This window comes from Drosophila sechellia, chromosome 2R (genome assembly GCF_004382195.2).
Source record: "Drosophila sechellia strain sech25 chromosome 2R, ASM438219v1, whole genome shotgun sequence".
Taxonomy (NCBI): domain Eukaryota; kingdom Metazoa; phylum Arthropoda; class Insecta; order Diptera; family Drosophilidae; genus Drosophila; species Drosophila sechellia.
In genome coordinates this window covers 16,650,848-16,677,517 of record NC_045950.1, presented here as the reverse complement: position 1 = coordinate 16,677,517, position 26,670 = coordinate 16,650,848, and the positions used below count along the sequence as shown (strand labels likewise).

The 26,670-nt window shown below is 45.6% G+C and overlaps 5 protein-coding genes across 10 annotated transcripts; 3 read left to right on the top strand and 2 right to left on the bottom strand.

Moving 5' to 3' along the window:
* Positions 1-367: 367 nt before the first annotated feature.
* On the top strand, positions 368-5,664 carry LOC6610102. Of its 4 annotated transcripts, none has more exons than XM_032714140.1 (4): positions 368-512; positions 2,757-3,185; positions 3,592-3,831; positions 3,917-5,664. In XM_032714140.1, exons 2-4 carry the CDS (start codon positions 3,021-3,023, stop codon positions 5,051-5,053), a joined length of 1,542 nt encoding a protein of 513 aa, XP_032570031.1. In that variant the 5' UTR covers positions 368-512; positions 2,757-3,020; the 3' UTR covers positions 5,054-5,664. The 4 variants fall into 4 exon arrangements, with proteins under 4 accessions (XP_032570031.1, XP_032570030.1, XP_032570032.1 ...); XM_032714139.1 differs by lacking the exon at positions 368-512 and adding an exon at positions 947-1,082; XM_032714141.1 differs by lacking the exon at positions 368-512 and adding an exon at positions 948-1,082 and having other exon boundaries at positions 3,033-3,185.
* On the bottom strand, positions 5,530-10,279 carry LOC6610101 (WASH complex subunit 2). The gene is made up of 4 exons (XM_032714137.1): positions 10,118-10,279; positions 9,860-10,054; positions 9,660-9,799; positions 5,530-9,609 (listed from the first exon to the last, which is right to left on the bottom strand). Exons 1-4 carry the CDS (start codon positions 10,217-10,219, stop codon positions 5,655-5,657), a joined length of 4,392 nt encoding a protein of 1,463 aa, XP_032570028.1. The 5' UTR covers positions 10,220-10,279; the 3' UTR covers positions 5,530-5,654.
* Positions 10,280-10,429: 150 nt separating this feature from the next.
* LOC6610100 (PIN2/TERF1-interacting telomerase inhibitor 1) lies at positions 10,430-12,914 on the top strand. 2 transcript variants are annotated; one of them, XM_032715343.1, is made up of 3 exons: positions 10,430-10,600; positions 10,657-12,365; positions 12,508-12,627. In XM_032715343.1, exons 1-3 carry the CDS (start codon positions 10,528-10,530, stop codon positions 12,529-12,531), a joined length of 1,806 nt encoding a protein of 601 aa, XP_032571234.1. In that variant the 5' UTR covers positions 10,430-10,527; the 3' UTR covers positions 12,532-12,627. The 2 variants fall into 2 exon arrangements, with proteins under 2 accessions (XP_032571234.1, XP_002034711.1); XM_002034675.2 differs by having other exon boundaries at positions 10,657-12,914.
* On the bottom strand, positions 12,830-15,188 carry LOC6610099 (DDB1- and CUL4-associated factor 11). 2 transcript variants are annotated; one of them, XM_032715344.1, is made up of 8 exons: positions 14,925-15,188; positions 14,593-14,857; positions 14,386-14,532; positions 13,797-14,333; positions 13,581-13,736; positions 13,278-13,384; positions 13,072-13,214; positions 12,830-13,006 (listed from the first exon to the last, which is right to left on the bottom strand). In XM_032715344.1, exons 1-7 carry the CDS (start codon positions 15,108-15,110, stop codon positions 13,074-13,076), a joined length of 1,539 nt encoding a protein of 512 aa, XP_032571235.1. In that variant the 5' UTR covers positions 15,111-15,188; the 3' UTR covers positions 12,830-13,006; positions 13,072-13,073. The 2 variants fall into 2 exon arrangements, with proteins under 2 accessions (XP_032571235.1, XP_002034710.1); XM_002034674.2 differs by having other exon boundaries at positions 12,830-13,214; positions 14,925-15,187.
* A 382-nt stretch (positions 15,189-15,570) lies between these two features.
* LOC6610098 (hillarin) lies at positions 15,571-26,663 on the top strand. The gene is made up of 9 exons (XM_002034673.2): positions 15,571-15,706; positions 18,827-19,254; positions 20,108-20,249; positions 20,315-20,514; positions 23,872-24,866; positions 24,926-25,412; positions 25,544-25,657; positions 25,718-25,881; positions 25,969-26,663. The coding sequence occupies exons 2-9, from the start codon at positions 19,066-19,068 to the stop codon at positions 26,132-26,134; spliced, it is 2,457 nt and encodes an 818-aa protein (XP_002034709.1). The 5' UTR covers positions 15,571-15,706; positions 18,827-19,065; the 3' UTR covers positions 26,135-26,663.
* Positions 26,664-26,670: the final 7 nt, after the last annotated feature.

Here is a 26,670-nt window from a genome sequence, read left to right as displayed (position 1 = left end):
TGGGCTTTAATTAGAACAAGCAGCTGTTCCGGCGGCCAGAAACCATAAGTTATCAGGCGTAAAAGCTGGCCCAAACAAAAGTATGACCGTTAGGCCTCATTTTCGTCTGGGCTTTGGCATCACATTATGCAAATGGCCGGGTTCCCCAGCCCGCCGACAGCATCACTGCCGCCAGTTAGGATTTAGTTTTAATTGTTGGAACAAGAGTCAGGGCGACTGAACTTGCTGCACAACAGCAGCAGCAGCAGCGAAAACAAACGAAACCAACAGAAAAATGTAAATCAACAAAACGACATAGGCCAGAGCAAAACTCTGGAGCGCTAGCGCTGGCGAACAAAACTTCGGGCTGTTGTGCTCTTCAGTTGCCAAACAGCCGCCGTTGCCGACGCAGTGGTCGCAGAGTCGTTCGGCGAACCAAGTTCGTTTCCTCAGTCTTTCGAATTTCACTTTTAACCGTTTGCAAGCGCGCCAAGTTGAAGCGTACGCGTACCGTTAGCGCGGCACGTTACGAAGTGAGTGACCCACACACATATCGACCATTCTCACGTCCGTCAACTCTGACTCTGACTGTGACTTGACCTGGTGCTGGTGGCCAAACCGTTGTACAATTAAATAACAATCAAATTATAATTGCATGCGAGCACATTTCGCTTTTGCGATGCGACAAAAAACACGCAGGCAAACGAGTTCTCCGCTCTTTATTTAATTTGTGCGCGCAGTAAAAGTGCCAAGAACCACTAGGTGCTGGCGGTGCTGGTGGTGGTGTCGCTGATTTTGTTGTGTGTGGCTTTACGTGCCCCATTAAAGTCGTCGTCGGTCGGGCGACGCAATTTGCATGAGCGACAGCTTCGAATCTTTTCAACAATTCGTACTACGCTGAGTGACTCAACGCTGAACAATTTGGTGGAACGCGTGTGTGAGTGCGTCGCTGAGAAATCATTTCTTGCTTGACTGATAATTTCTACGAGCGGCGCTTATTGTTAATTTAGTTTTTGGTATTTCTCGTGCCTGTTGTAACTGCTTGGGATGGATGGCTGGCTGGATGGATCGCTTGCAATAACAATCATAATGCGAAGTGAAAGGTACATTTTACATCGCATCGATATCAACATATATCCATTTCCATATTATATACACATAATAGATGGCTGCATTTTGAAACGCACAGGCGCAGCATAGCGGCAACGCATTGGATTGGCCTTTTCATTTTGATTTCGATTCCATTTCGATTTTGCTGCGACTTCATAATAACAATTTGCATAACTTTACCGCTGCATTGTTGCTCACTCATGCATTCGCATCCACTGTTGTTCACATTGTTGCACTTATGCTATTGAACTCGCATAGTTAACAATAACGAAATGAAATGAAATTAATTTAATTGCCCGTGCAGACAATGCAAAATATTTTGAAATGTTGCTCGCATTTTTTCGCTCCCACCGGGTTCACCGAAATTATGCATGCTGGATCTGCATAATTTCGTAATCCTCGCCGCATGGGTGTGGCACTCAGTCAAGGGCGCTGCGAAATCGCTTGCCACCTTTTCCCGGCGCTGAGTGCTAATAAATGGTGGTCGAATGCCGCCGAAAAACCCGTTTTAAAAATAACTACAGCTCTGCCCCCGAAAAACCGGACAACCCAGCCGAGAATGAGTGTGTCCAGCTAATTAGCAATAAAACAAACTTGGCTTGCAATTCTTTCCGGCCATTGAAGAAAGTCACAGTCACATCCACAGTGGCTCGGGAAAAAAAACTTGGTGATCGGTGTCTCGGCTTGCAACGTCGGCGGAATGTCAATGGGGCAAGTTGACGCCCCAACGCTTTAAGGTGCGCATATCCGGTGCGTCGCTCCTTTTTTGGCCCGCAAGACCAAGAGTACGCAGCCAAACCTATGGATACGCCCGCGATGACTATGATCCTCATCATCATCATCACAGTCGCAGACCATGATGAGCACGATGAGCTCGGCGCACCTGCGTGCTGACGACATTGAGCCGACAAGTTCGTCGCCTCTATTTTGATGACGATGTCTATTATGGGCGGATTACCACCGTATCCGAATAAGCGGATAACTGGGCTCCGCATCTCTGGGCGATGTGTTGGCGAGGCATCTCAATTGTTTACACTCCACAACACGATTTCGTGGGCCAGGCAATGGGATAATTGGTCTGGTTTTTTTCATTACAAGTGCCCACGAAATCGGCTTTCTTAATGAGCTGAAATAAATCTTTCGATTACCTTCCATTTGTTAATTGTCTCACATTTTACTTTTCATTTTACTTTTGCTGCTTAGTTGCTAAAAGTTATTACGATGTTTATTTACTAAATAAATTTTTGCAGCGCAGTGTAATTGATTAATAGGTTTGCTAATGCCGAGCTTGCGAATTCATTTGTCATGACATAAGTTGACTTGTAACTGGCAATAGGCAAACAGTTTCAGTCAGCAGTTAACCAGAAGCTTCCTTCTTCGCACGCGACGACACCATTTGTTTAGGGTCAAATATTTGCTTCGACGAGCAAACAGAAGACTTGGACAACGAACTCGCAGTGTAGAAAAGTGAAAATCTTCTAAATTATATAGCACAGGCCGTTAGTCGAGTGGCTGAGTTTGTTTGTTTGTTTGTTGATGCTTTGGTTTGTATGCGCGTACATATGTGTAGCAGCCGAAACAAGTTCGTTGCCTAAGTCTTTTGTTCCGAACCGTATCGAACTGGACGACGCATCTCATCGCATTTCATCTCGGAATTCTCATTTCAGCACCAACCTAGCATGACACCGCTCAATTGGGCCGCTGCTTAACGCTTTCATTCAACCCACAAGAGGTCCGGACTCGAAACCCATTCGAACATAAACCAAGAACTAGAACACATCGCATCACATCGTATCGCATCGCACCACTGGCCTCCTCCTTTGAAAAAGGGGAACCAAGGCCACCCTATCGCTAGCCAGCATAATTTCTCTCGAATAACCGCATTCACACATTTGCTCCACCACAACCGCAACAACCGAATAACACGAATAATGAATTATCAGAAGACCAGTGAAAAGCAGTCGCCGTCCTCATTGAAGAAGCGGCCGCCGGGCAACGGCAATAGCATACAAAACTTTTGGAACGATCGCATCATGGAGCGCTTCATAAAGGCGAATCTATTCATTATCTGCTGCGTGGTGGCGGTTCTATTGCTGGTAAGTATATCTTCAGGTGATATCACCAAATCGCCACCATCTCTCCAACCCACTATATCTTCCTCCATCCGTCTGTCTGTCCGTTACCGTTATCAGCGTGAAAACATTTCTGCTCCATTAAGTGAAAATGAAATGAAATCGTTTTTGCGCAAATGTAAAAATTTCATCTCTTTTTGTTGCTGACCAAGTTGACAGCTGGGGAAGGAGGAGAAGTGGGAAGGAGCTCATTAATTGATTGATGGATGGTTGCGGAGCACAGTTGTCTCCGGCTTTTTATGTTTATGTATTTCGTGCATCTATATCTCTGGCTGCCATCGCCTGATTTATGTTTTCGCTTTTCTTCTGCGAATCTCGGCTAATTTCCATTTCACTTCTTCTTCCCATTTGCGATCTCGCTGCCCCACAGATCGTCTATCTGGGTGCCTTCTCGTGTGAGGTCTCGTGGATACTGGAGGCCCACGGCGAGCTGCCCTTCGCCGCCTACACACTCTGCTCGCTCTACTTCTTCATGTTCGTGGCCACCACGATCCTCATCCACGGCCTGGTCAGCGGACTCTGCTGGCCTTTGTTCGCCTGGTCGGGCATCATCGGTCTTCTCTCGATTCCCGAGCTGGTCTTTGTCATGATCATGACCACACAGCACTGGGTAAGTTGAATTTATAACCAGGTCTTTACGATTTCTTAAAAGTAACTAAGTACTAAAACTATTCTAAATACGACTAAAACATTAGGGACTGCAATCTGTGCATGGATTGACGGAGCTCACCTCCTATCTGATTCGCCTCATCATCAACTGCTTCGCGCTGATCTGTGTGATTCCCACGGGCATCAGGTGGCGACGGGAGACTCAGGTGTTGAGTCAGCTGCAAGGATTGGCAACCAGACTTTCCCTGCAGACACCAGCGCCCAGCGTGCCCATGACCAAGGCGGACTCCCGGCGATCCAGCCAGCGGCTGAGTGGATTCGAGAATGCCGGCTACCAGCTGTGCGATGAAACAGCTTCCAAGTTGCCACTGGGACCAGGAATGGGACTGGGCATGAACAACCAGTGTGGAGGCAGTCAAGCATTTGGCTCGCAGAACGAATTCAACGCCAGCATGTTTGCACCCGCATTGGCGCAGCAGTTCAACAATGCCACGCTGATGCAGCGCGGCGGAACCGGCGGAGCAGGTGGTGGTCATCGCGCCCAGTCGCTGATGGATCTACGCTGCACTCTGCCCGGCATGTACAATCCACGACATGTGCTCGATACGGAGGACAAAAACGCCAAGTATTTCAACATCACCATCGACGATTTGAAGAACAATCTGCACGACTCGCACCGACCATCGCCGCCTTCGCTGATCGGTTCCACCAGCAACGATCCCATCTATTGCTCCATTGAGCCCAAGCAGTTGACACCGCCGCCGGCACAGCAGAGGAGCCACCATCGTCCACGCGGCACACACAAGCAACCACCACCGGGTAAACTGTCCCGGAATTGCGTCTCTCTGGAAAACCTCGACGGGATCAGCAAGGTGCAGAACGATCTGACCGCCTACGGCAACAATCTTCTCCAGAACTACACGCAGCAACAGCAGTACTACCTGGCCATGCTGCTGCACCAGCAACAGCAGCAGCAGCTGCACCACCAGCAGGCAGGCGGCATTTACCGCAGGCCATCCAATTGCAGCTCCACCGGTGGATTCGCCGGCACCGTGCTGGCCCAGCCGATGCAGCGCCGCGGCTCCACGCACAGCCAGCAGATGCAGTATTACGGGGGCTTCGGCTATGCCAACTACGCCAATCCGTACATCACGGCCAACAGCAAGTTGTCGCTGGGCAACGAGTCCGACGACTACCGGAAGTACCGCGATGTGGCTCTTTGAGTCCGTTTTTGGTTCCGGAATCCGGATCCCAATCGATCATCAGTCAACGTTTAGGCTTAACTCACTAGTTGTAGGACATGCTCGATCTAGAATGAGATTCCTCGGAATAACGACCAAAGAGCCACAAACAAACTCAGTTTCAGTTCGTAGACTAACGTTACACTGCGAGAATCGTATAGCGCGTTTATGCGCAAGTCAATTTGTAGCTAAAATGGGTCTGCATACAGTTGTTATTTGCTTTACTGAATAACACGACCTATTTGCAAATCAAAGTGTACTAAATAAGAGACTTAATGGGGATATAATTTTATATGCAAATATGAGCATAGTAATAGTAAATATCACGAAATATCAGACATACTCACAAATATAAATAGATATTTCTAAAACAAACAAATACCGAAAAGCATAGACCCATTAAGAGAGGCACTGCATGAAAATTCCCCAAGTCTAGTTCTAAGAATCGACCACAAATGAACATTGACATTCATTGTTTATTATAGTTAATAGGAATACACGGATAACAATACTCTGATCGACAGTCTAACCATCCACAGATCAAAAACTGTACATAATTGTAATAAAAGGCGTAGCTGTTTTTTCACTTGAAATCAAGAAGATCGGCCAATGGATTATCACCGGAGTTTGATGGAATGGTAGCAGTGTGCGTAACGGTTTTACTGGCAGGTGGTTTAGTTGCTGTCCTGGCCACGGGTTTGGTCTTTTTGGTAGCACCTGCTTTGGACGTGGAGCTTCCTCCGAACAGGTCATCATCGTCGTCGTCGTCGCTAAAGAGACTTTTGCTTGGTTTCACTGGCAACTTCTTAGCAGGAGCAGTCTTTACAGGCACTTCATCATCATCGCTGCTGAAAAGAGAAGTGGCCGCTGGTTTGGGTGCCTGTTTAGTTTGAACGGGCTGGCTGGCGGTTTGGATACTGGGAGCTGAAGCAGCAGCACTAGCAAACAGATCATCATCATCGTCGCTATCATCAAATAGTTTCGCCGCAGCCTGTGACTTGGGTTTAGCAGCCTCCTTGGCATTCGATGGTTTCGGAGGAGCAGTTGTGACTTTTTGAAAAGCATTCACGATTTCTGCTGCAAATGCTTTTTGGGCAGTAGTAGTTGCTTTTGTTTTCACAGAATTAAACAGGAAATCATCTTCATCTGTGCTGTCCAAAAAAGAGTTTGCCATCTTTGGTGGCGGCAAGTTCTTCTCTAGTGGTGGCTCATTGAAACCCGCCTTGTTATTTTCAAGATCAGTGAAAAGCTTATCATCTGCCTCAGGGCTGTCCAAAAACGAGCGATATGACTTGGGTGGATCAGAACCCTGCTTTCCCTCCACTGACTTTGTCGGGACGGAATTAAAGAATGAATCATCTTCATCGGGGCTGTCCAAAAAGGAGCCACCTGCAGTAGATGGCGGCGGTCTTTGGAGCTGCGGCTGAATCTGCTGGGCTGGAGCTGAAAACATCTCTTCAGGCTGAACATACTGAGGAGGGGGTGCTTTAATGAAACTGGGCTCAGAGTGTTCCACTTCTGGGCTATCTCTAGCCGAAGCTGTTGGGCCTTCATCTTGTCCAGCATCCAATAAGCTTTTGGCATAGTTTTCCTTTCTTCCCCTCCTGGTAGAGGGTCGCCTTTTGGCAGGTCCACGAGCGCGAAATTTGTTCACATGTTGCAGGGCACCGTCTGGAGAAGAAACAGTGGTTTGTCCAGAATTTGGTGACACAGTCTCAGGTTGTACTGTGGTTTGAGGTTCCTCTCTCTCGGAACTCGATGATTCTTGTTTCCTGATCAGCTTTGGCACGCCACCAGAGCCGGGAAGTAGGGCATGTACATTGATGTTAATATTAGGCATTTTAAGTTTCTTAACGGGCGAAGTGGGTTTCTGCAATTCAGAAGTCTCCTTAACTTGACTACGATCAGTTTCATCAGCTGGCGGTGGCCCCTCATCGAAAGTGAAGCGTTTGGGCGCTGGCTGCACTGCGCCTGCCCTTGCAGTCTCACTGAAATCATCGTAGAAGATTGTGTGTATTCGGGTGGTTGACGCAAGTTCGTCCTTCTGAGGTTCAGCTTGCTTCTGCACTTCATCACCATCATGATCGTTATCTTCGGGTGGCACATCACTGAATAAGCACATGGCACCGTAGTCAGACGACAAAGAAGGTTGATCCCCCGGGGTTACTGGAGATGGCTTTGTCGCACTAGGAATATTTGGTAGAGCGGGTTCGAAGAAGTCGTGGTCGTTGTCAAAGATTTTGGAGGCACTTAGACTGCTGAGACCGCTGCTGCCGAGCGTTTGAAAGAATTCGCTGTCGTCCGGCGGTTCGTCGGAAAAGAGATTCGAGTAATTCTGCATGATTTGCTGCGCAGCAACCAAATCCGCCGGCTTACGCGGGGTAAGCGTATGCACTGATGTTTTATTGGTGACATCGGCCACCATTGATATAATGGGGTCTACGTTGCCTTGATAATCGTCTGGCGGAGGAGTTTCGGAAACTGTCTCATCTATTTGCGGCTTGCTTAACATTTCGGGCACAAGTTCATCCTTTTCATCGCCCGCTGTTATTTCATCTATTTTGTTCTCTGGCAGTTGCTGTGGTATTCCTTCTTGTTTAATCTCATTCTCCATCTGCACCTCAGATGGTTTTTTAATTTCTTTAGACATGGATGCACTCAAAAATGTATCATCATCGCTAAAATCTTCGTTAAACAAATCAGTTGGTTTGGTAGATAGTTTTGTAGGAGGATTCGCCGGCGATACATTTTCCTCAGTTTGCGAAGTATTTTTTTCAATTCGTTTGTTAAATTCATTAGTTTCATTAGCACTTTTTGGCTCAGCCATATTATTAAAAGTACTAGAGAATAGCTCATCGTCGGTTAAGTTTTCACTGAACAAATCTTTAGATTTAGGAATATTTGGTGCTGACGATGTATCATCCTTAACCGCCTTCCATTCTTTCTCATCAGACTTTTGTTCCGTAACTTCCATGGGAGGAGGTGAAACTCTGAGAATAGGCACAGATGCATTTTCTGCTATAACTTGAGGCTGTTTTTCTTTAGTTTCTATATTCTTGGATTTCTGTTCTGCAATCTCACTTTGTTTCTTATCTTCTCCAACTGCTTCAGGATCATTGTATGGTTTTCTTCTTATTAAGTTCTTAGCCTTTGGGGTTCCAAACAAATCCTCATCTTCGATATCATCAAAGAGACTTTTCTTTGAAGCTACAGGTGTTTCAACCTTTTTGTCGGGCGAAACTCCCGAAGACGTCTCCTTTGGAATTTCCTTGGTCTTTTTCGAACCAAACAAATCAGTGACATCATCTTGATCATCGTCTTCAAACAAACTGGTCTTTCCAGCTATTCTTTCAGAGAGCTTTTTCGGTTGAGCAGATGGTTTCGTAAATATATCATCGATATCCAAATCATCATCATCAAATAAGGAGGGCTTTGGTTTTGAGAGCAGTTTTTGTTCTGGTGGCTTTGCTTTGGGCGTAAAGGAGCTCAAGAAGTCGTCGTCCTCCAAGTCATCATCAAATAGCGATTTGGTTACCGGTTTAGGTGGCTTCTTGGAAAGATTTTCCGTTGGCATGACAGGAGAACTGCCAAAAAGCGAGTTAACTTCATCATTATTGGCAACTACAACTGGACTCTGTTTTGGTATTGCACCCGTTGCTTTAGTATTATTAAAAACAGGCTCTGACCTCGGAGTTGGACTCAATGGAGGACTGTCGTCGAAGAGGTTTACACGTTTCGAAACTGCCTGCTCAACAATCTGCTTTGTCGCCTCTGGCTTTGAATATTGTTCGATGGGTTTCTTAGTTTTGGGAGGTTCTTTTGTTGAAATTGTCGTTGCTGGAGAGACGGAGCTGCTGGGTGTTTTTGACTGGACTTTGTCCACGATTTCGGACATGAAGGTTTTAAACTCATCTTCGTTAAAAAGATTAACTGGCATGCGCTTCGTTGGGCTTGGCTTGATCTCAGCTTCCTTCGGAGTTTGGGTTGAAACAGCTTCGTCAAAGAGACGAGGGGGCTGTTGAGCAGGACTACTGCTACTGGAACTAAGCGATACAGTAGAGGCGATTGGAAGGCGACTTGATGGATTCCTAAAGGCTGGTGAAGACCTAGGCGAAGATGATGTGGATGGCGGGTCGTCGCTAGGAGGCGATTGCCGGAGTGCAGCAAACATATCCCTCTCATGTGGATTCCTTTGACTGCTTATAATTGGACGCGGTTGTGTTCTGATGGCAGGCTCTGCTACCTGGACAGCAGGTTTAATGACTGGCGACACGATTGCCGGTTCCCTGGCAAACGAGGCTAGAGAAGAGGAGTCAGACAGATGCTGTTCCTCTAATTTGTTCGCTGACGTTGCTATTTTTTTGGTCTCGGGTTCCTTCTCGTCCGATGAGCTTGAGGAGAATTCCTCGGATCTGTCATCTTCACTATTCTCCTTACTGTCATACAACCCGGCATATTTGTGTTCCTGCCACTCTTTGGTGCCAATAATATAAGGCAAAGGTATCGCATCATAGGGATTCTTAGCACGGAAAACGGTTCTGCGGAAAGTGGAGTTAGCATGGAGCGGAATCGTAGTGTAGTCACTTACGTTGAGTGGACGGGGCCATCCTCATCATCCGAATCGGGCACTTCTATGGTCACCGGCTCGTAGTTTTTGCGGAACATGCGCAGGTTGTTTTCCAGAAACTCCTTGGCCAATTCCTCGGAAGTCTTGGGCGGCAGCTCTTGCTGCAAGCATATTAAGATCTGTAAACACAGCAGCCTGCAAAATTACATCGCCTATTGCACCTTCTTTTTCTTCTCTTCGGGCATGGCCAAATCCGCGTCATCCACTTCCTCCACCCGATACTCCACGAACTGATTTCCAAACTGCAGGGATCGCAGGCTGTTGGTGGCATTGTTTAGAGCTATATCCACTTGCTTCACGCTTGTCTCAAAATCCCGCAGATTGCGGCTAGTCTTTTCGCCCCTTTCTTCCAGATTCTGTTGCAAAAATTTTATCAAATTGGTTTGTTATCTATGTACGTACTAGTATGTGAATTTAACCTGGGAAATGCGCTTCATTAGCGCCAGCAGAGCACAGTCGCCCGCGAAGGTCCAGTCCGGAGCCTGGGCTATTATCTGATCCACATCCGCGCTTATATCCATTATCAGTCGACTGTAAGCTCGCGAATCACAAAATAATAACAATTAATTAAGAGCAACAACAATAAACTTAGTAATGACACCCAAATAGAGATGAGCGATAGTTAATCATCTGTTATCAGCGCACAGCCAACGCTCATCCCTAGGCCAGCTGAGCAGCTGTTTTGACAATCGCTATCGATATATATTGTTTGGACGTGCTATCGATATTTGATAGCACGTGTTGGTTCGCAATTTACGAATTGTATCTTTGTTAGTTATCCACATTTTACATTTAAAACGAAGTAGATTACAAATAATTATAGACTAAAATGGCTATGCTGGCTGAACCACGTCGGCGCAAAAGGTACAACTTGTGTCCGCGCGGCAAGGCTCTCTATGAAGGTGAGCGTTAAACTTTAAATGTGACTGGTACATCGTAAATTCTTAAATTTTCCCAGATGAAAACCGCTTCGGTACCAAAATGCTGGAGAAAATGGGCTGGACGAAGGGCAGTGGCCTGGGCGCCAATCTGAGTGGCGAAAAGGATTTTGTGCGCATTCGCTTCAAGAACGACGCAGAAGGATTGGGTTTCGAGCAGCGCGATGATCAGTGGACAGTTCACGAGGATGGCTTCAATGGGCTGCTAAAGTCGCTCAATGGAGATGATAGCGGCGGCAATGACAAAGAACCTGAGTCCGAAGAGGAGGCCAGACCTATGGGCTTTGGCTTCAAAGCCATTGAACCGGAGGAGCCGTCTAAGAAGAAACTCAAGGAGAACACCAGTGGAATGTCGCTGGAGGAGCGGTCGAAGCAGAGCAGGGCACGCGTCCACTACAAGAAGTTCACGCGCGGCAAGGACTTGGCACTGTACAGCGAAAAGGATCTAGCTAATATATTCGGCAAGAAGGCAACTGAGGACGTCGAGAAATATCCAGAACCCGTGCTGGCTGTCCAACCCGAGGAGCCAAACCCCAACTTCGCTGGCGTGCAGACAATTGTCACGGGCCTGTCGACCACTGATTATTTCAAGCAGAAAATGGAGGCCATGAAAAACAGACTTAAGAAAGGTTCCCAAGTTGAAGACAACAATGAGGCACAGACCAATGGCCATGCTGAAAAGCTTGAACAGACTTCAGTAGATAATGATGAAGTGCCTTCCAAGAAAAAGAAAAAAAAGAAGGACAAGGAGAGGGCAGAGGAGGCACCAACTGCAGAGGAAGAACTAGAGCAGGCTGCTTCCAAGCCTAAGAAAAAGAAGAAATCAAAGCGATCGTCTCTTGATGAAGAAAAATTAGTTGATAGCGATGAAAGGACTGACGAGCAACCAACTGCTGTTGAAGAAATCGAGCACGACGCTCCCAAGCTTAAGAAAAAGAAGAAATCGAAGCGATCGTCTCTGGATGAAATTGAGAACAACTTTGTTAAGGAAAAATTAGTTGATAGCGATGAAAGGACTGATGAGCAACCAACTGCTGTGGAAGAAATCGAGCAGGACGCTCCCAAAACTAAGAAAAAGAAGAAATCTAAGCTATCGTCTCTCGATGAAACCGAGAAGTCGGACCACAACTGCGTTGAGTCGTTGGAAATCACTGAGGAAAGTGAAAACACTTCCTCCAAAAAGAAGAAGTCCAAAAAAAAGGAGGAATCCGCAGAAGTGTCGATACAAACAGAAGAAAGTGACCAAAAAAAGAAAAGGAAGTCAGATAAAAATAATGAGATTGCAGAAGATTCGATAGAAGAACCAGCTGCGAAAAAAAAGAAAAAGTCCAAGAAACCCGAAGAAGTAATTGTAATCGATGATGATGACTTACACAGGAATAATGAATCGCATGTTTCGAATGAAAATGGTAGTAAAAAGAAAAGTAAATCTAAGGACAGTGAAGAAACCACCCAAACTCAGAAAGAAATTACTATAGATTTAACAGACGAAGCTCCCCCTAAGAAAAAAAAGAAATCCAAGGAAGAGAAGAAGAGTAGGGACAATGACGAGAAAGATTCAGAAGAAACACCTCCCGCCTCGGAAGCTACTGAAAAGAAATCGAAGAAGAAACCCAAGTTAAAATCGTCTGCGGAGCCCTCATCTAAACTGGAGATCACGTCATTTGCGCTCGCCGTGGAGGCGGCTGTCGAGAATCGAAAGGACACAGGAGCCGAGGATAGGAACGACGTAAGTGCTGACAAGAATAATTCCGGCGATAAAAGCGTTCAGTCAGCCGATGAAGACCTGCCTAAGGACCTCTTATCCCTGGAAGAGATCCAAGAAAAACTCAAATCATTCAATCATTTTAATATCTCTAAATTCTGTGCAGACCAATTCCAATTGTTCGACATGAGTGCATTTCACATGTCGTCGCTGGGCGAGATCGTGGGCTACGGAATCAGCGAAAACGTCGAGCTGAATGTGGTGGATTGTCCTTACGATGAAACGCGTATACGCAACCTTTGGAAAAACAAAGCCGTTGAGTATTTTAAAAGCGAACAGCATAGCAAGTATCCGGTAAGGGTGCAAAGAACTAGCATACGAGCGGTCAAGAAGAGAGTCGCCTTTGAAGGAATTTAGATCGAGCAAACGAAGTATATTTCAACGCGATTCTTATTATGATTGTTTTGTACATAAACAACTTAGATAGGTAGTTGGTAAGCTTCATGGTTTACATTTTAATGTACTGTTTTTTGTATAACACGTTAACTAATTAAACTGAACTATACATTTCAAGTGAGTGACATATTCTTCAGTCTTATTAATAGAACCAATATCCGACCGGCCCGACTGTGGTGAATATTCTCAGGCGTCGCTTAGGCAAGCCACTATGAATGAATGTAACGAAATGTAATATCAAAGGGGACCTTACGAGCTTATGAGTAAAGCTTACAACTAGTCCGGTGTTACATTGCGATTCGCCAAACGGCGTGATCGTCTCAGGGGTCTCTTGTCATGATCCGAGCTATGTGATCGCTTTACCGGTCGATTAGCGTAGCTGCGGCTGAAGTTGTTCAGGTGAACATGGGTGTCCCACTGTGTAGGGAGTTGAATGTGCATTATTATTCAAAGGAATATTACTGATATTTAGATGCTTACCGAGCCAGACACGATTTCTGAACGCTCCGGATGCCAGTCCAGATCTCTTATCACAGTCCTATGTCCTTCAATAGCCTCTTTAATCTTACCAGTAAGTACATCGTAAACTGCAATAAAATGGGATTATTTTGATAACATAATATGTTTATCTGCGGAAACACAGAAATGGCCTTTGGTTTCACAACCAATTTGATGGATAGAGAATTTCTAAAAATACTTAGCTAACTTACTGGCTAGAAAATGTATTTTAGATAGCCTTGGGAAAAAAAATCAGAATGCTGCAAGTTAAAGGTGTGAACTCACTTATAATACGTCCTGTGGCACAGCCTGTGTAAATGTAGCGTTGGCCTGTCTGCTCCATGGGTGAGAACTTCGCCCGCAACAGGGTTTTGGTAACTCGGTGACCGCGGTAGGTCATAATGCTGGAGTCTCCGTCCAGTGGCTTATGCGGATTGTAAACTGCCGGCGAGATAGGTGGACGTTAAGAATTTTCCAAGAATAAAACGGGCACGAGCTTACACTCCCGCGGAACGCGGTTCCATCGGTAGTCCCACATGGCGAGGTCGAGATGTCTGGCACGGCTGCGATTACGCAGATTGCTCGGCTGCCTTATGTCCCAGATCTTGATGCTTTGGTCTTTGGAGTTGGACAGCACGTGGTAGCCGTCGTTGCGCGAATCAATGTAGGTGATGCCATCGTAGTGGCCGATAAAAGATGCCACAGACTTGGACAGGTCCCGTGAACGGAAGGTGGTGCGCAGGTCGTAGACCTTTAGCAGGCCGTCGTCGCAGCCGGCGATTATCACATTTGGATCCTTATCGTGTAGGAAGCACACAGAGTTAACATCGTTGCCGGGCATGCGGTGGGTCCGCAATATCTGTGTGGTTCTTGTGCTAATGTCGGTCACGATGACCGTGGAATTGTTGCTGCCCCCGATGATTTTGTCGCCAGTTGGCGAGTAGCGCAGCGAGAAGATGGCCAACCGATGGCTTGGCAGTTCATCGACATCGATCCACTGGCAGTCGTCTTCCCCCCCATTCACGGGCATGATAAACACTGAAGGGGAAAACAACTTAGTGTGGATAAACAGATCGAGCGGAGTACCTACATGAGCGGGACCAGGTGCTGTAGGCAAAGTGCTCCCCGTTCGGACTAAAATCCGCATCGATGATGCTCCACTCAACATCGCGGGCTCGGATGCGATTCAGCAGGTGATAAGTTCCCTTGGCGCCATCGTAGATGCGCACAAAGCCATCTGGAAGGGGTCAAAATCGTGTTACAATGCCACTCGGAAGCGTTAATCATGAATGCTGACCTTGACAAGCGGTCAGCAACTTGCTGCCCGAACGATTAAACTTGGTCACAAAGATTTTCGATTCCAGCGACATCAGGCGCGTGGCCTTCTTGTTTGGTATGTAAAGATTGGATATGTAGCGCTGCTGGTTCTTGGAGAACGAGGCGCTGTGCGGCGATGCCAACCCATTCTCACGCTTCTGAAGGGCGTGCACCAGGTTCCAGCGATTTTCTGGATTGCTCACTAATCCACTCGACGCCCGGATCTCCTTGTACATATCAGTTTTCTGGAAGATTGCGTGGGCAACAAATTACCTTTAATTGTTATCTGGGGACGGGGTATTTCGTCATTACCTGAAATTTAACTAGATCGGGCTTTCCTCTTATAACTGGCATGTCGTTGTTGCAATAATCGGTGCGCAGCTCCATGTCCATGGCGTTCACCGTAAAGTTGATCACGTTGAAGTCCAGCTCGTTGTCCGAAGAGTCAAAATCGTCGTCTTCATCGCTATTCATCTGTATTGCCAATTGGTTCCCCATAACTTTCTGCGTTTTCCCTTTTGCACTCTTTTGTTATTAATTTCAACCTATCGTTTTTTCGATAATTGTTGCGGCCAGTGAGACCGCAGGTGCACAGCTTGGAAATACCACGATGTTCAAGTTCTAACGTTGAGCAACTATCGATCTATCGCAACAGTTTACGAACTAACAAACAAGTGGAAAAACTTTTTATATAATTATATATCAATTTATAAATAAAAGCTTATATAAAGCTAAACTAAAATGACAGCTAAAATACAAATGAAATGATAGATTTTCCGACGGGGATCAGTGTAAAACATTTTCAACGATTGCTGGCACACTAAAGCTGATCCATGGTTGGTTATCGATAGTAGTGGTGTGCACGCGCAGTGAGCTTTTTGGAGCTATGCGAAAGCTTTCCCCCCAACAAAGCTCGACTCAGAGCGGATTCCATTCCGCGAATAGCAAAGCGGCTAGTCTCAAATCGATCGTGATCGCGCTCGAACCGAACGGAAAAGAAACGGAACGAAAAGAAAAGCGGCTCGAAACCTGTGCTAGTGTGAGTGAACGCGTCCGTGTGTGTCGTCGTGCTGTGCTTCCTGTGTGTGTGTTTGGTAATGAAATTTTGTTACATTCCCAATATTCGAAACCTGCTGTTCGTAGAAGAGACTTTTGCAGGCACAACAAAAAATGCCGAAAATGTGATAAAGCGCAGAATTGGAATTCCGGATTCACGGACCTTGCGAACTGAACAATCTGCTCTCCCCTTTTTCTACGCCTGTGTGTTTGTGTGTATGCAATGTGTGTGCTTGGATCTCGTTGGGGCTATCGCTCTGTGTGTTTGTGTTGGTGTGTGCCTGCGTGTGTGTAAAATTTATAATAAATACTTTTGCACAAAGCGCGCCCCTTTGCAACCAGAAGAAGAAAGTTGTTTAGCATATATGCGTAAAAGTAATAGAAATACACATAAACGGCAAAGAAGTGTGTCAAAAAGGGCCTAGAATAAGCACTCCATGCATCGCGTGTGTATAATCTAGGCGAAAATAACAAAAATAATAGCGATGCTGGGGAAATAATCTACGGAAAAACTGGAACAACCGACGTCGCGGCTGCAGACACGAAAAAAAAGTGAAAGATTGCAGGCGGACGTTTGAAGTCGAAGCTGCGCCTGCGTCACGGCATAAAAACACACATGAACCAACACAAACGCAAATAGGCGTGGTGGGTGGGTGAGTTGACACCACCTGTCATGGGCGCTGGTTGCACCCGCCCTCCATCCCTTTTAACTACACGGGCTTCGTTATGGGGCTTCCAATTATTGTGGTTCGCTCATAAATTATTTTTGGTGTTTGTGCTTCTAATTTATTGCCAGCGAAATGGGCGATTTCTAAAAGCAATTCATTGTTCCATTCAATTAGCGACTTTGGAATTGGCACAGCAAAGCAAGTACCTTGATTTTCTCAAATTTGCCCAAGCAATTCTCACACTTTTCAAGAACAGTCAAACGTTTTTGACAAGTACTTTTGTATACTTCAAATAATTCGGCTAAATGTAGAGCGAAATGGAAGAACAGTTTGAATTCTATAATTTAACAACTATTTAAGTTCATAATATTGAAATGAATATTAATATTATTATAATCAAAAAAGGGGAACCATTGGTCTGTTCGACTTGTTAGTTATTCACATTAGTGCCATTGTCAAATTTTAAGTTTATATTTCTCCCCTGATATCGCTACTCTGCAGTGAACCAAAGTGACGCAATCATTTGCATCTTATTTTAATTCCTATGATTGTTTCACTGCCAGGCGGAATAACCAGTTGCTTTTTGTCGTGTTTGCAGCTTGGCTGTTGTTTCTTTGCATTTATCAAATCTTTGTATCTGGCTTTAATGTGATTAGCGGTGGCAATTATGCCAATTCAAGTTCATTATAGTTGTGTTGTTGCTGCAGCAGTTTACTGTTATTATTGGTATTTATTTAATTGTCATTGTTAGCGTTTCGTTAAGCAACAACAGCCAGCGATAGGAGAAACAACAACAACAGAGATACCACATCGAAACGAAAGACTTAGGCAACGAACTTGTTCGCCCGATGCAAATGCTTCCGACTGCTTATCAATTTATTTAAATGTCTCGATTGCAAACAATTGCCCGTGCAGAGCAACTTTCGTTTTTGTGACTGCTTCTCGCGTTTGTCATTTTATTTTTGTATGTTTATAATCCATTCGCATGGCATTTCGTCCGCATTGAGGTGGAAAAGAAACCCAAAGCTGGCACGGAGCACAGGCATGTGTGCGAAATTCTATGCGGCATCTCGGGTTACCTGCAGTCCATAGCTTCTTAGTCACACCCAAGTGGCCATGGTGGCATGATGGGATGATGGAACAATATTATGATAGGTGATGTAAGTCGCACGAGGCGTTTTGTCAAAGCCGCCCCATCCAATTTGCAGGGTCTTCGCGGCTATCCATGTATCCATGTCCATTACAATTATAATTACACGCTAATTATGTCAGCCGCTAAGCGTAATTGGACCATTCAATCACACCGATTATGATCGCATCAAGAGATCAAACTGCCATTTTTGTCGCTCTCGATGTGGGCGTTATTGATTGATATTCGAATCGATGCGGGGGCTGTGGCCAAAGAGCTAGACGAGATTGTGGACAGGTTAGTCATCGATGGAGCTTATGGTCTTTAAGGGCACAATCTCCCGCTCATCTTGATTCACACATCAATTTGTTGCTTCACATTCGCTATGGTCGATCAAAGGCAGACCTCAAAAGCGGAATGAATTTTAATTCACAGCCAATCAAAATAATTTGGTGTTACAAAATCTCTTGGCGGCCTTCGCCGCATTTGCATTGGCGTTTTCCCCTTTTCCGTTTCAATTTCTTACCATTTTCCATTAGTGCTGCAGCTGCGATGGGGCTTGCAATCCACAGATCAGCAACCTTCGATGCCGCAACTGGCGCTAATCATAAGGCCTTGCCACCCCTCGTCCGCCAACCGATCCCCAACCACCCACCATTCATCGCCCGGACTCAACGTTCATTAAACTTGAAAAGAAAGCAAAACGATGACTTTGAGTTCGACTGCGGCTTTTGGCTTTGTCTGCGCAACTGAGCCGCATTTGTCTTAATTTTGGTCAGAGCAACAGACGCCGCAACAACAATGATTTCAATTAAAGTAACATGCACTTGCTCGCACACACTTACATTCACACAGTCTGCTTTTCCACTTCAATTTAATTGTTGTAGCTAGACAAAAACCGAAAGGAAACCTGCCAGTAACAATCGCGTCAATTAATCAAATGGAAAATGCAACTTTTGTGCCGCTGCCAGGCGGCAGTTGCAAGTTGCACGAGCCAGTTGTACGGCGAATGCAGCAACTCAAGTTCAATTGTGGCACGTTTGGGGCAATCTCAAGCTCGAATTTCCAAGCGAGGTCAATGGCAAGGCGAAACGGATTTAACCCTTTGCCGCTGAGCAACGACAAAACTCTTGTCCACCGTGTCCAGTTAATTAAAAATCATTAATTATCTGCCCATAGCCAAAAAAATGAAAGTTTTGGCTCGTATCATGACAAACGCCTGCGCAGAATCCAAATTCTTTTTTTTGAACCTGATATGGTATATGGTGGTGGTCGAAAAATCTTATCGCAGCCCAAATAGGAAATTTCTATCTCCCACTCAGCCAGTAATCATCGTATTCGGTCATTTTCGTTTCGGACAGCTTCTGCCAGCTGCGGACGGATGACGAGGATGAGCGGATGAGCGGATGATGTCGCCCCCAGAACCATCAACTGCAAACTCGAAAAACTAGCAGAATATACTCGTAAATTCCGCGCCAAGTGAAATTGAAAGACGAAAAGAAAAGTGACAAACTCAACAGGTACAGGTCCACCGAAAACCAGTCGGAAGCTGCCACAGAAAAAGAAAAGATCCAGGAGGAATACATAGACGGCAAACATTATGTATCGGCCAAATTTCTACGAGTCGACTTGCCTGCGCTGCAGCGAGACCGTCTATCAGGTGGATCGTGTGGGGCCGCTCAAGGATTTCACATTCTTCCATTCCGGTTGCTTCAAATGCGTACACTGCGGCACAAAGCTGACGCTCAAGACGTATTTCAATAATCAGCACAAGCAGGATGACAAAGAGGTAAGTGCCGCCACAAGCATCGTCACGAGACGGACGGCTACGTACCGACAAAAACGAAAGACTTAAGCGACAAGCGCGTCAGTCTAAATATTTGCACAGCTGCAAGATGCAAAAATGCAATTCGAACGACACTTTTTGTGTTTCTGTGCCTATGCATAATAATAAATAACTTTGTTATTGCACCTTGCCGAGGCGCAAATGTGTGTCACTGCGGTCTGTCATACATATGAAATATATACCTATAGACTCACATATGTAGTATGTATATTCATGTATGCGGTCAGCCAGTGAGTCGTGGAAATTATATAGCTTATATAAGTAATGTAATTATATAAATTATATTTATGAAAAACTATTAATAACTACAAATATTGCGCTGACAATATTATTTTTTATACGGTTAAACATATCTTGTATTTCCCATACATATAATTTTTGTATTTAGTTCCTTGACCTGCCTTAAAGCCACAAAACGCACTGTATTTAGGTCCGTGTTCGTTATTGCATATTCTATTGCCACCTGCTGTGTGTAGGTGAAGTGGTTAAAATTGCATTTTGCAAGCGACTGACTTTTGGGGTCTGCTCACGCACTAAAGAAGGCTAATGGTGTGTTTCGATTTGGACGCATTCCAAAAGTGATTCAGCTGAAAATTCCTTTTTGTTTAAGGAAACTTTAATTGAAGATAATTATCGGTGCCCATTAAGAAATCTCATGGCTTCAAAATACCAATTAGAAGACAAGATTTAGAAAGAGCATTCCTTTGAGTAATGAGGTTAAAATCTTTTAACCTTTTAGTTTATCTTTTTGAATATGTGCAACAACTAATAATCTTTCGAAACACCTTCGCTCTAGGTCTATTGCAGTTCACATGTACCAAAGAGCGGACCCGGCCATCTCGACCAGACCTCTGTGGGCATTCGCCAGGCCCTGAATGCGCCGCGCACCAACAAGTTCGTGAACGAGCAGATCCGGGGCACGCGAAGCGAGGTGGATGGTGAGTATTGGGCTGTCATGTGCTCCCAACTTGGCTAACAACACTGTTTTGCGGTATTTGTGCAGGTGGCCCACTGGGTGGCTCGCGGCAATCCACGCCGAATGGCTACGGTGGCCGGGAGATCAGTTCTCCGTCGCAGAATGACTCCGACTACAAGTACGGCAGATTCGACGCCAGTGCCCTGCACATCGCGCACGCACTCAAACAAACGGAGATACAAAAGGCTTACAACAAGGCGCGGGAGAAGCCGATTGATTTTTACCTGGTAAGCAATATCCTTCTGTTCTTAAATTCCAATAATCGTAAGAATCCAAGAATCGTATCCATCCAACTCCCAAGATGCGGAGCCAAGTGGCCGCAAATTAAGAGCACATTTAGTGCAGAACATCTAATGAAATTTTAAGTGGCTAGCGGGGCCAGCTGGTCAAGTGTGTATCTCCCATTCTCTCCAAGCTTCAGCGGTTGTGCAATGTTCCCGGGCTTAATTAATGCACTGCCCGCCGTGGTTATGTAGGCTAGTGTGCTATTTACACTTGGCTGTGTGTAATACTTGCTGTGGGATTGTTCAAGTGGCCGAGTCTGAAGATAAAGTTTTGCTGGTACTACCATTACACAAAACTTCCCTCCAAATCAGAGATAAATAAGAATAGTTTACTTGAAACTTAACATATATCTAAAATTGTGTCAAGGCAGTATAGAAATATATTCATGCTTTACTTTGCCATTCAAATTCATTTTTGAACATCTGCTATAAAACCTGTAGTGCTTTAGTCTTTTGCTATACTTCTTTTTTTCGAACGGTTCAGAAATTCGAAATTGGCTTGCAAAGTTGAAAATTGAAGACGCATAAATGTGATACCCAAATTGATCTAGTTAGTGGTGGCGCGCCATGTGATGGGATGATCTCTCGGCCAAATTATAAATTATAAGCCCGACTGGTTGGCTGCAAAAGCTGCTGGCGTTTATCGGTGCTCGCATCTTTATCCATGACTTGGCACTTGCCTCGACTGGAATGGTAATCTCCTAACCGCCTGATGCTCGGGTGAAAGCATTATAATCGCATTTTACGTACAAACGAAATACAAATCGCACACATTTTGCTTTTCTTTGCCATTGCAAATGCCGAAAACGGATTTTTCTTTCACTTTCGAGAATGCCACACGCGACTGACCAGCACACCAGCACCACATCCCAGCTCCACTGGCTCACCAATCCGCCAAGTAGCACCACCGCAGGCAGAGACAACAGCAAATATTTTCTTTTTATTGCAACGCTCAATTTAACAAATTTGGAACAGGTGTCTGATGGCCCACACCGCAGTAACAGACGCCGCAAGACAGCGAACACGAAAGATATTTGAAAAACTGCCTGCATGCGATCATTAAAAATTGTATGTACATAAATACATGTTTCACACTCGCTCGCGCACAAAGCCAAAACGCACACCCTCACTAAATTGGCAGTTTTGACTACCAACCACATAGCTGCTATTAAAATAATATAGCTTAATATGTCCTTCTTAAGCACTTTATTTGGAAGCAGTTTGCTTAATTACTGATGTACGGAAAAGAACACATTATCAGTCAGTTTTACGATGCTTGACCATCGTTTTTTGGCATTATCACAAAGATACCCATTTTCATATTGCTATTATAGATTGAGTGTTCTTTTTGCTTATACCATCTACATCCCAAATTTCATATCAATCACTGAGAGTTCAAAAGTACTTTGTTAACTTTTAGAAGTATGCATGTATAGCCATCGAGCTATAGACGAAGTCAACCTATGCAAGCGATGCAAACTCATCCCCAATTTCATATCAATTAGTTCACTACATACTACATACCTATTAAATCAAATGTTAGTTTTTCACTTTGGTGCTGCTACATTGAACGCGACTGTGTCATGGCCAGTGCAGCGGCACAGACGCGGCCAAGACAATGGAACCACCAGCGTCACAATTGCCGGCGGCGTCACTTGTTTTTCCGGCTGCTCCGCTGCTTTGCTGCCGTTTGCTAAATCTAAATTATGCGCAGCACAGTGAAAGTAGCGGCAGCAGCTTTTTGTTTGATTAGTGGGGAGTGTGGAGCGGAGCTGAAGCTATAGCTCCTCCGATCTCTGGTGGTGGTGGTGGTGGTGGTGGTATCGGTGGTACTGCTGGCACCGCTCCTCTTTGGCCGCCCTTATGCAATGCACGCGTTTTTAAACGCCATGTAATCGCCGTGTAATTTGGCGCCGCAATTCCATATAAAAACTCTCACGCAGCCGCAAACGCAGACACTTCCTCATAGCTGAAAGATAGCTTTTTGCCAATTTACAATTTATGCCACTGTTTTGGTTTTTTGTTTTGGCTACTTTGCTATTTCTTTTCATATATATATATATGGGATTTTTGGTCGGTGACCGCGCTTGCGCAATAATTAATTTCCACAATTTTGGACTTTCGTTTTCGTTTGGCTCTGATTTGATTTCTTGTCTGTTTATATTTTGCTCTTTTTTTCGCCATTGTCACCGTGGGCGTCGCATAACTGTTGGCTTTTCTGCGCCCCGGCATTATTTTATGGCCATATTTAAAATCCGCTCAAAACCACTCACGCAATTCCGGCTACATCGCATTTGACCATTGTCACCGGGCCTTTGAATCGTTTAGTCTCAGGTGTTTCAATTATTTTTTTGTTTTACTTTATTATTACTTTTATTTGAGTCTTTGTTTTATAGTTATTGTTTGAACTTGACATTGAAATTTCGGATTTAATTACACACTGTTGTTGGCTTGCATGGCGCTAAATGCTCTGCGAGTGATACATATTCCTATGCGGAAGTCATAACTCTGAAAACAACAAAAAGATTTGGTCAAAAGCAAGGGAAACTTAATACGAGTGCAGCTTGCAGATCGGTGATTAAAAGTGGTAGCATTGGGAATGGAATGTACATACATGACTCAGATGATAGTAGATCATTAGTGGGTAGACCAAACCTTCTATTAGCGCAATTATCTAAAACAAAAATAGTAGGACTGGCTAAGAAAATAGCAGCAGAACCGTAAGCTGCTAATTAGAGAGCCTTAGTTACGGTAGTAAATCATAAAAATGTTTTAAATTTTCAGCTCATAAAAATCATTTAAGATTTGCAACTTAGCTTGAAGCTTTTATAAAGATTTTTTAAAGGAGCTGTGAAGTTTTTTCTCGAGTAAATCTATTTGTGAAATATCCCAGAAATGCTAGACACCATGACCTATTTTTTGCACTGGTCAAGGAACCCAGCTAAGATGCATCTGAGACTTGATGCTTGGGTAAACTGCGAGTTGGTCGAACCTCTATGCAATTATCGATGCAAAGAGCTGCAATTATCAATAGATGCACGCAATGCGTAGCGCATCGAGTGGGTGGGAGGGTAAATGGGGAGGTGGCTGGGACGCATAAGATGCAACTGCAGTCGGAGTTGGGGGCCTAATGTCGGACATTGAGCCGGGCTTGTGGCAGCTCAGGCGTGGCATTATAATTAGCCAAGTTAACAAGCCAAGCATTGCAAAAACAACGAATCGCTAGCAATGCAATCAACGAAACTGCAGCTTTCTCTGGAAAACATCTTTTAACTCTCCATGTTTTCTACGATCTAACAGGCTCGCGAGGAGCAGGCTCATCTGGAGATGAAGCATCGCAAGGAGGAGGACGACCTATACCGAAAGTTCGCCAGCAAGCGTGCCGAGGAGGATCGCAAGATCCAGGACGAGTTCCAAGATGAGTGGGAGCGCGAGTTGCAGCGTCTGACCCACAAGTTCGAGAAGGAGCTGGCCACCTCACGTCGCAGCCGGGACGAGGCCAACATCCTGACGATGCGCCACGAGCAGCAGAAGGAGGACCTCGAGAAGAACATGACCCTGCGACGCAGCAAGAAGAAGGAGAGCATCACCCGCAAGATGCTGGAGCACGAGCGTTACGAGACCGCCGCCCTGGTGGATCGCCAGTCCAGCGAGATGCTGGAGCTGATCAGCGCCCGCCGATCGGAGTACATGCAAAGCGAGAGCATCTTCCTGGACGATGAGTTCAGCGAGGGCGCCGTGCCCGTCGAGTACCCGCTGAATGCTCCGATTCCAGCTCCGCCGGCGGTCAGCAAATTCCAGATCTACACCGATCCCATTGAGTTCGAGGACGTCGATCGCATCGCCATCTCGGTGGCCCAGGAGGACCAAAAGACTTTCACAGACCTGGTACGCCAGCTGGTTGGACGCTGCACCACGGATATTGAAAAGGCCCGCACGATTTTCCGCTGGATCACGGTGAAGAACCTCAACGCCATGCACTTCGATGACGATTTGCGTGGCGACACGCCCATGGGTCTGCTGCGTGGCATCAAGTACGGCACGGAGAGCTACCACGTCCTGTTCAAGCGATTGTGCAGCTACGCTGGTCTCCACTGCGTCGTCATCAAGGGATATTCGAAGAGCGCCGGCTACCAGCCCGGTGTCAAGTTCCAGGACTCTCGATTCCGCAACTCGTGGAATGCGGTCTACGTGGCCGGCGCCTGGCGCTTCGTTCAGTGCAACTGGGGTGCACGTCACCTGGTCAACGCCAAGGAGGCGCCCAAACAGGGTCGCGGCAAAAACGACAGTCTGCGGTAGATAAACTATATAATTTTGTGGTTCAATCGAATATTAAATGTTAATTTTGTTGCAGTTACGAATACGACGATCACTACTTTCTCACGGATCCTCGGGAGTTCATCTACGAGTTCTATCCGCTGCAGGAGGAATGGCAGCTGCTGAAGCGTCCCATTACCCTGCGCGAGTTCGAGAACCTGCCCTTCGTCCGTTCGCTATTCTTCCGGTACGGCCTACACTTTGCAGACGAAGGCTATGGTGCTGTGGTGTTTACTGATGACACAGGAGCAGCCACCGTGCGCATTGCCATGCCCACGGACATGCAGAGCTGCCTGATCTTCCACTACAATCTGAAGTTCTACGATAGCGACGAGGAGCTCTCGTATGATGGCGTCTCTCTGAAGCGATTCGTGATGCAGTCGGTGATTGGAAACATCGTTGCCTTCCGGGTGCATGCTCCATGCTCCGGAGCCTTCCTGCTGGACATCTTTGCCAATGCGGTCACGCCGCAAGAGTACCTAACCGGCGAGCCCATGAAGTTCAAGTCTGTGTGCAAGTTTAAGGTGCGTACTAGTAACTTTTCCAGCGGGATCTTTAAGTTATCTTTAAACTATAAAATTGGAATGAAATCACTTAAAAATAAATGTATAGTACACACTTTCGTTTAGTTATCAACGTGCTCCATTACTTTCAGATTTGCTGCGAGGAGCTGCAGACGGTGATGGTGCCACTGCCGGATTGCGCCAGTGGCGAGTGGGGTCCGACGAAGGCCACCCGCCTATTTGGACTCATACCCATCACGCATCAGGTGGGTTTTGATTGGTTATTGCGGCGGGTGATTTGATTCGAGTGCCTTGTTTGCTTGCAGGATCCTCTTATCTTCGCCGGACGCAGCCTGGACCTGCAATTTCGCATGTCGCGTCCGCTGACAGATTTTATGGCCACGCTGCATAAGAATGGCATCGAGGAGAAGAAGCTGGCCAAGTATGTGACTCACAGCACGCTGGACGACATTGTCACGTTCATCATTAAGTGAGTGCACAGGGAAATGGAAAATTTAATAGCTCCTCATTCCAATCAACCCGCCATGTTTCCCTTCTTCTACTACCATCCCCGCAGTTTCCCCGAGGAGGGTCAGTACGGTCTGGACATATACACGCGTGAATTGGGCGGACCTCAGCACCATCATCACCACAACAATAACAACTCCTCATCCTCGTCGGGCGAGAAGCATTTGTTGACGCACTGTTGTAAATATTTAATCAACTCGTCCAAGCGGAATTAAGTCGCTAGACCGGACGCTGGCATGGCATGGTTTTCTGGACATGTGGGACAGGAGGCACTCTACGCAAACACAAACAAAATGCAATATTAATTATAGTCTACACTTAAGTGGAAACCTAACAAACGTTTACCACATCACAAAATCCATAATACAGGTGCTAATGGAAAAACCAGGCGATCCAGCAATCTGGCCAATGGCCATTGGCCAATCACGACATAATCTGATCATGGCGACGAGCACTGATGATGAACTATAATTTTGCTCAATCATTTGATTCAAAGGCAGCACGCGGAACTTGTAAATACTCTAGACTCTAATCATTAGACCTAAGAGATGCCTAGTAATACCAACCCTGAAAACAGCTCTTAATTAATTTGTACATCTACCGAATAATGCTTAATAATTTATTACATAAACGTTGCCCCTTATGCATGAACCTTATCTTATACATACGACTTTGATTTAAAATGTTTAATTTTTTTGTTTAAGCGTTTACAATGTGAATAAAACCCTATTATACAAACATATACCCAATG

Coding starts and splice junctions, on each gene's coding strand:
- LOC6610099 (XM_032715344.1), bottom strand. CDS start 15,110: ATGGGGAACCAATTGGCAATACAGATGAATAGCGATGAAGACGACGAT. Junction 14,533..14,592: donor GTTGCTGACCGCTTGTCAAG/GTCAGCATTCAT, acceptor GACCCCTTCCAG/ATGGCTTTGTGCGCATCTAC. Junction 13,737..13,796: donor GAACCGCGTTCCGCGGGAGT/GTAAGCTCGTGC, acceptor TCTCGCCGGCAG/TTTACAATCCGCATAAGCCA.
- LOC6610101 (XM_032714137.1), bottom strand. CDS start 10,219: ATGGATATAAGCGCGGATGTGGATCAGATAATAGCCCAGGCTCCGGAC. Junction 10,055..10,117: donor TAATGAAGCGCATTTCCCAG/GTTAAATTCACA, acceptor TTTTTGCAACAG/AATCTGGAAGAAAGGGGCGA. Junction 9,610..9,659: donor GATGGCCCCGTCCACTCAAC/GTAAGTGACTAC, acceptor CACTTTCCGCAG/AACCGTTTTCCGTGCTAAGA.
- LOC6610100 (XM_002034675.2), top strand. CDS start 10,528: ATGGCTATGCTGGCTGAACCACGTCGGCGCAAAAGGTACAACTTGTGT. Junction 10,601..10,656: donor CGGCAAGGCTCTCTATGAAG/GTGAGCGTTAAA, acceptor AAATTTTCCCAG/ATGAAAACCGCTTCGGTACC.
- LOC6610102 (XM_032714140.1), top strand. CDS start 3,021: ATGAATTATCAGAAGACCAGTGAAAAGCAGTCGCCGTCCTCATTGAAG. Junction 3,186..3,591: donor TGGTGGCGGTTCTATTGCTG/GTAAGTATATCT, acceptor GCTGCCCCACAG/ATCGTCTATCTGGGTGCCTT. Junction 3,832..3,916: donor TCATGACCACACAGCACTGG/GTAAGTTGAATT, acceptor CTAAAACATTAG/GGACTGCAATCTGTGCATGG.
- LOC6610098 (XM_002034673.2), top strand. CDS start 19,066: ATGTATCGGCCAAATTTCTACGAGTCGACTTGCCTGCGCTGCAGCGAG. Junction 20,250..20,314: donor CACGCGAAGCGAGGTGGATG/GTGAGTATTGGG, acceptor GTATTTGTGCAG/GTGGCCCACTGGGTGGCTCG. Junction 25,658..25,717: donor TCATACCCATCACGCATCAG/GTGGGTTTTGAT, acceptor GTTTGCTTGCAG/GATCCTCTTATCTTCGCCGG.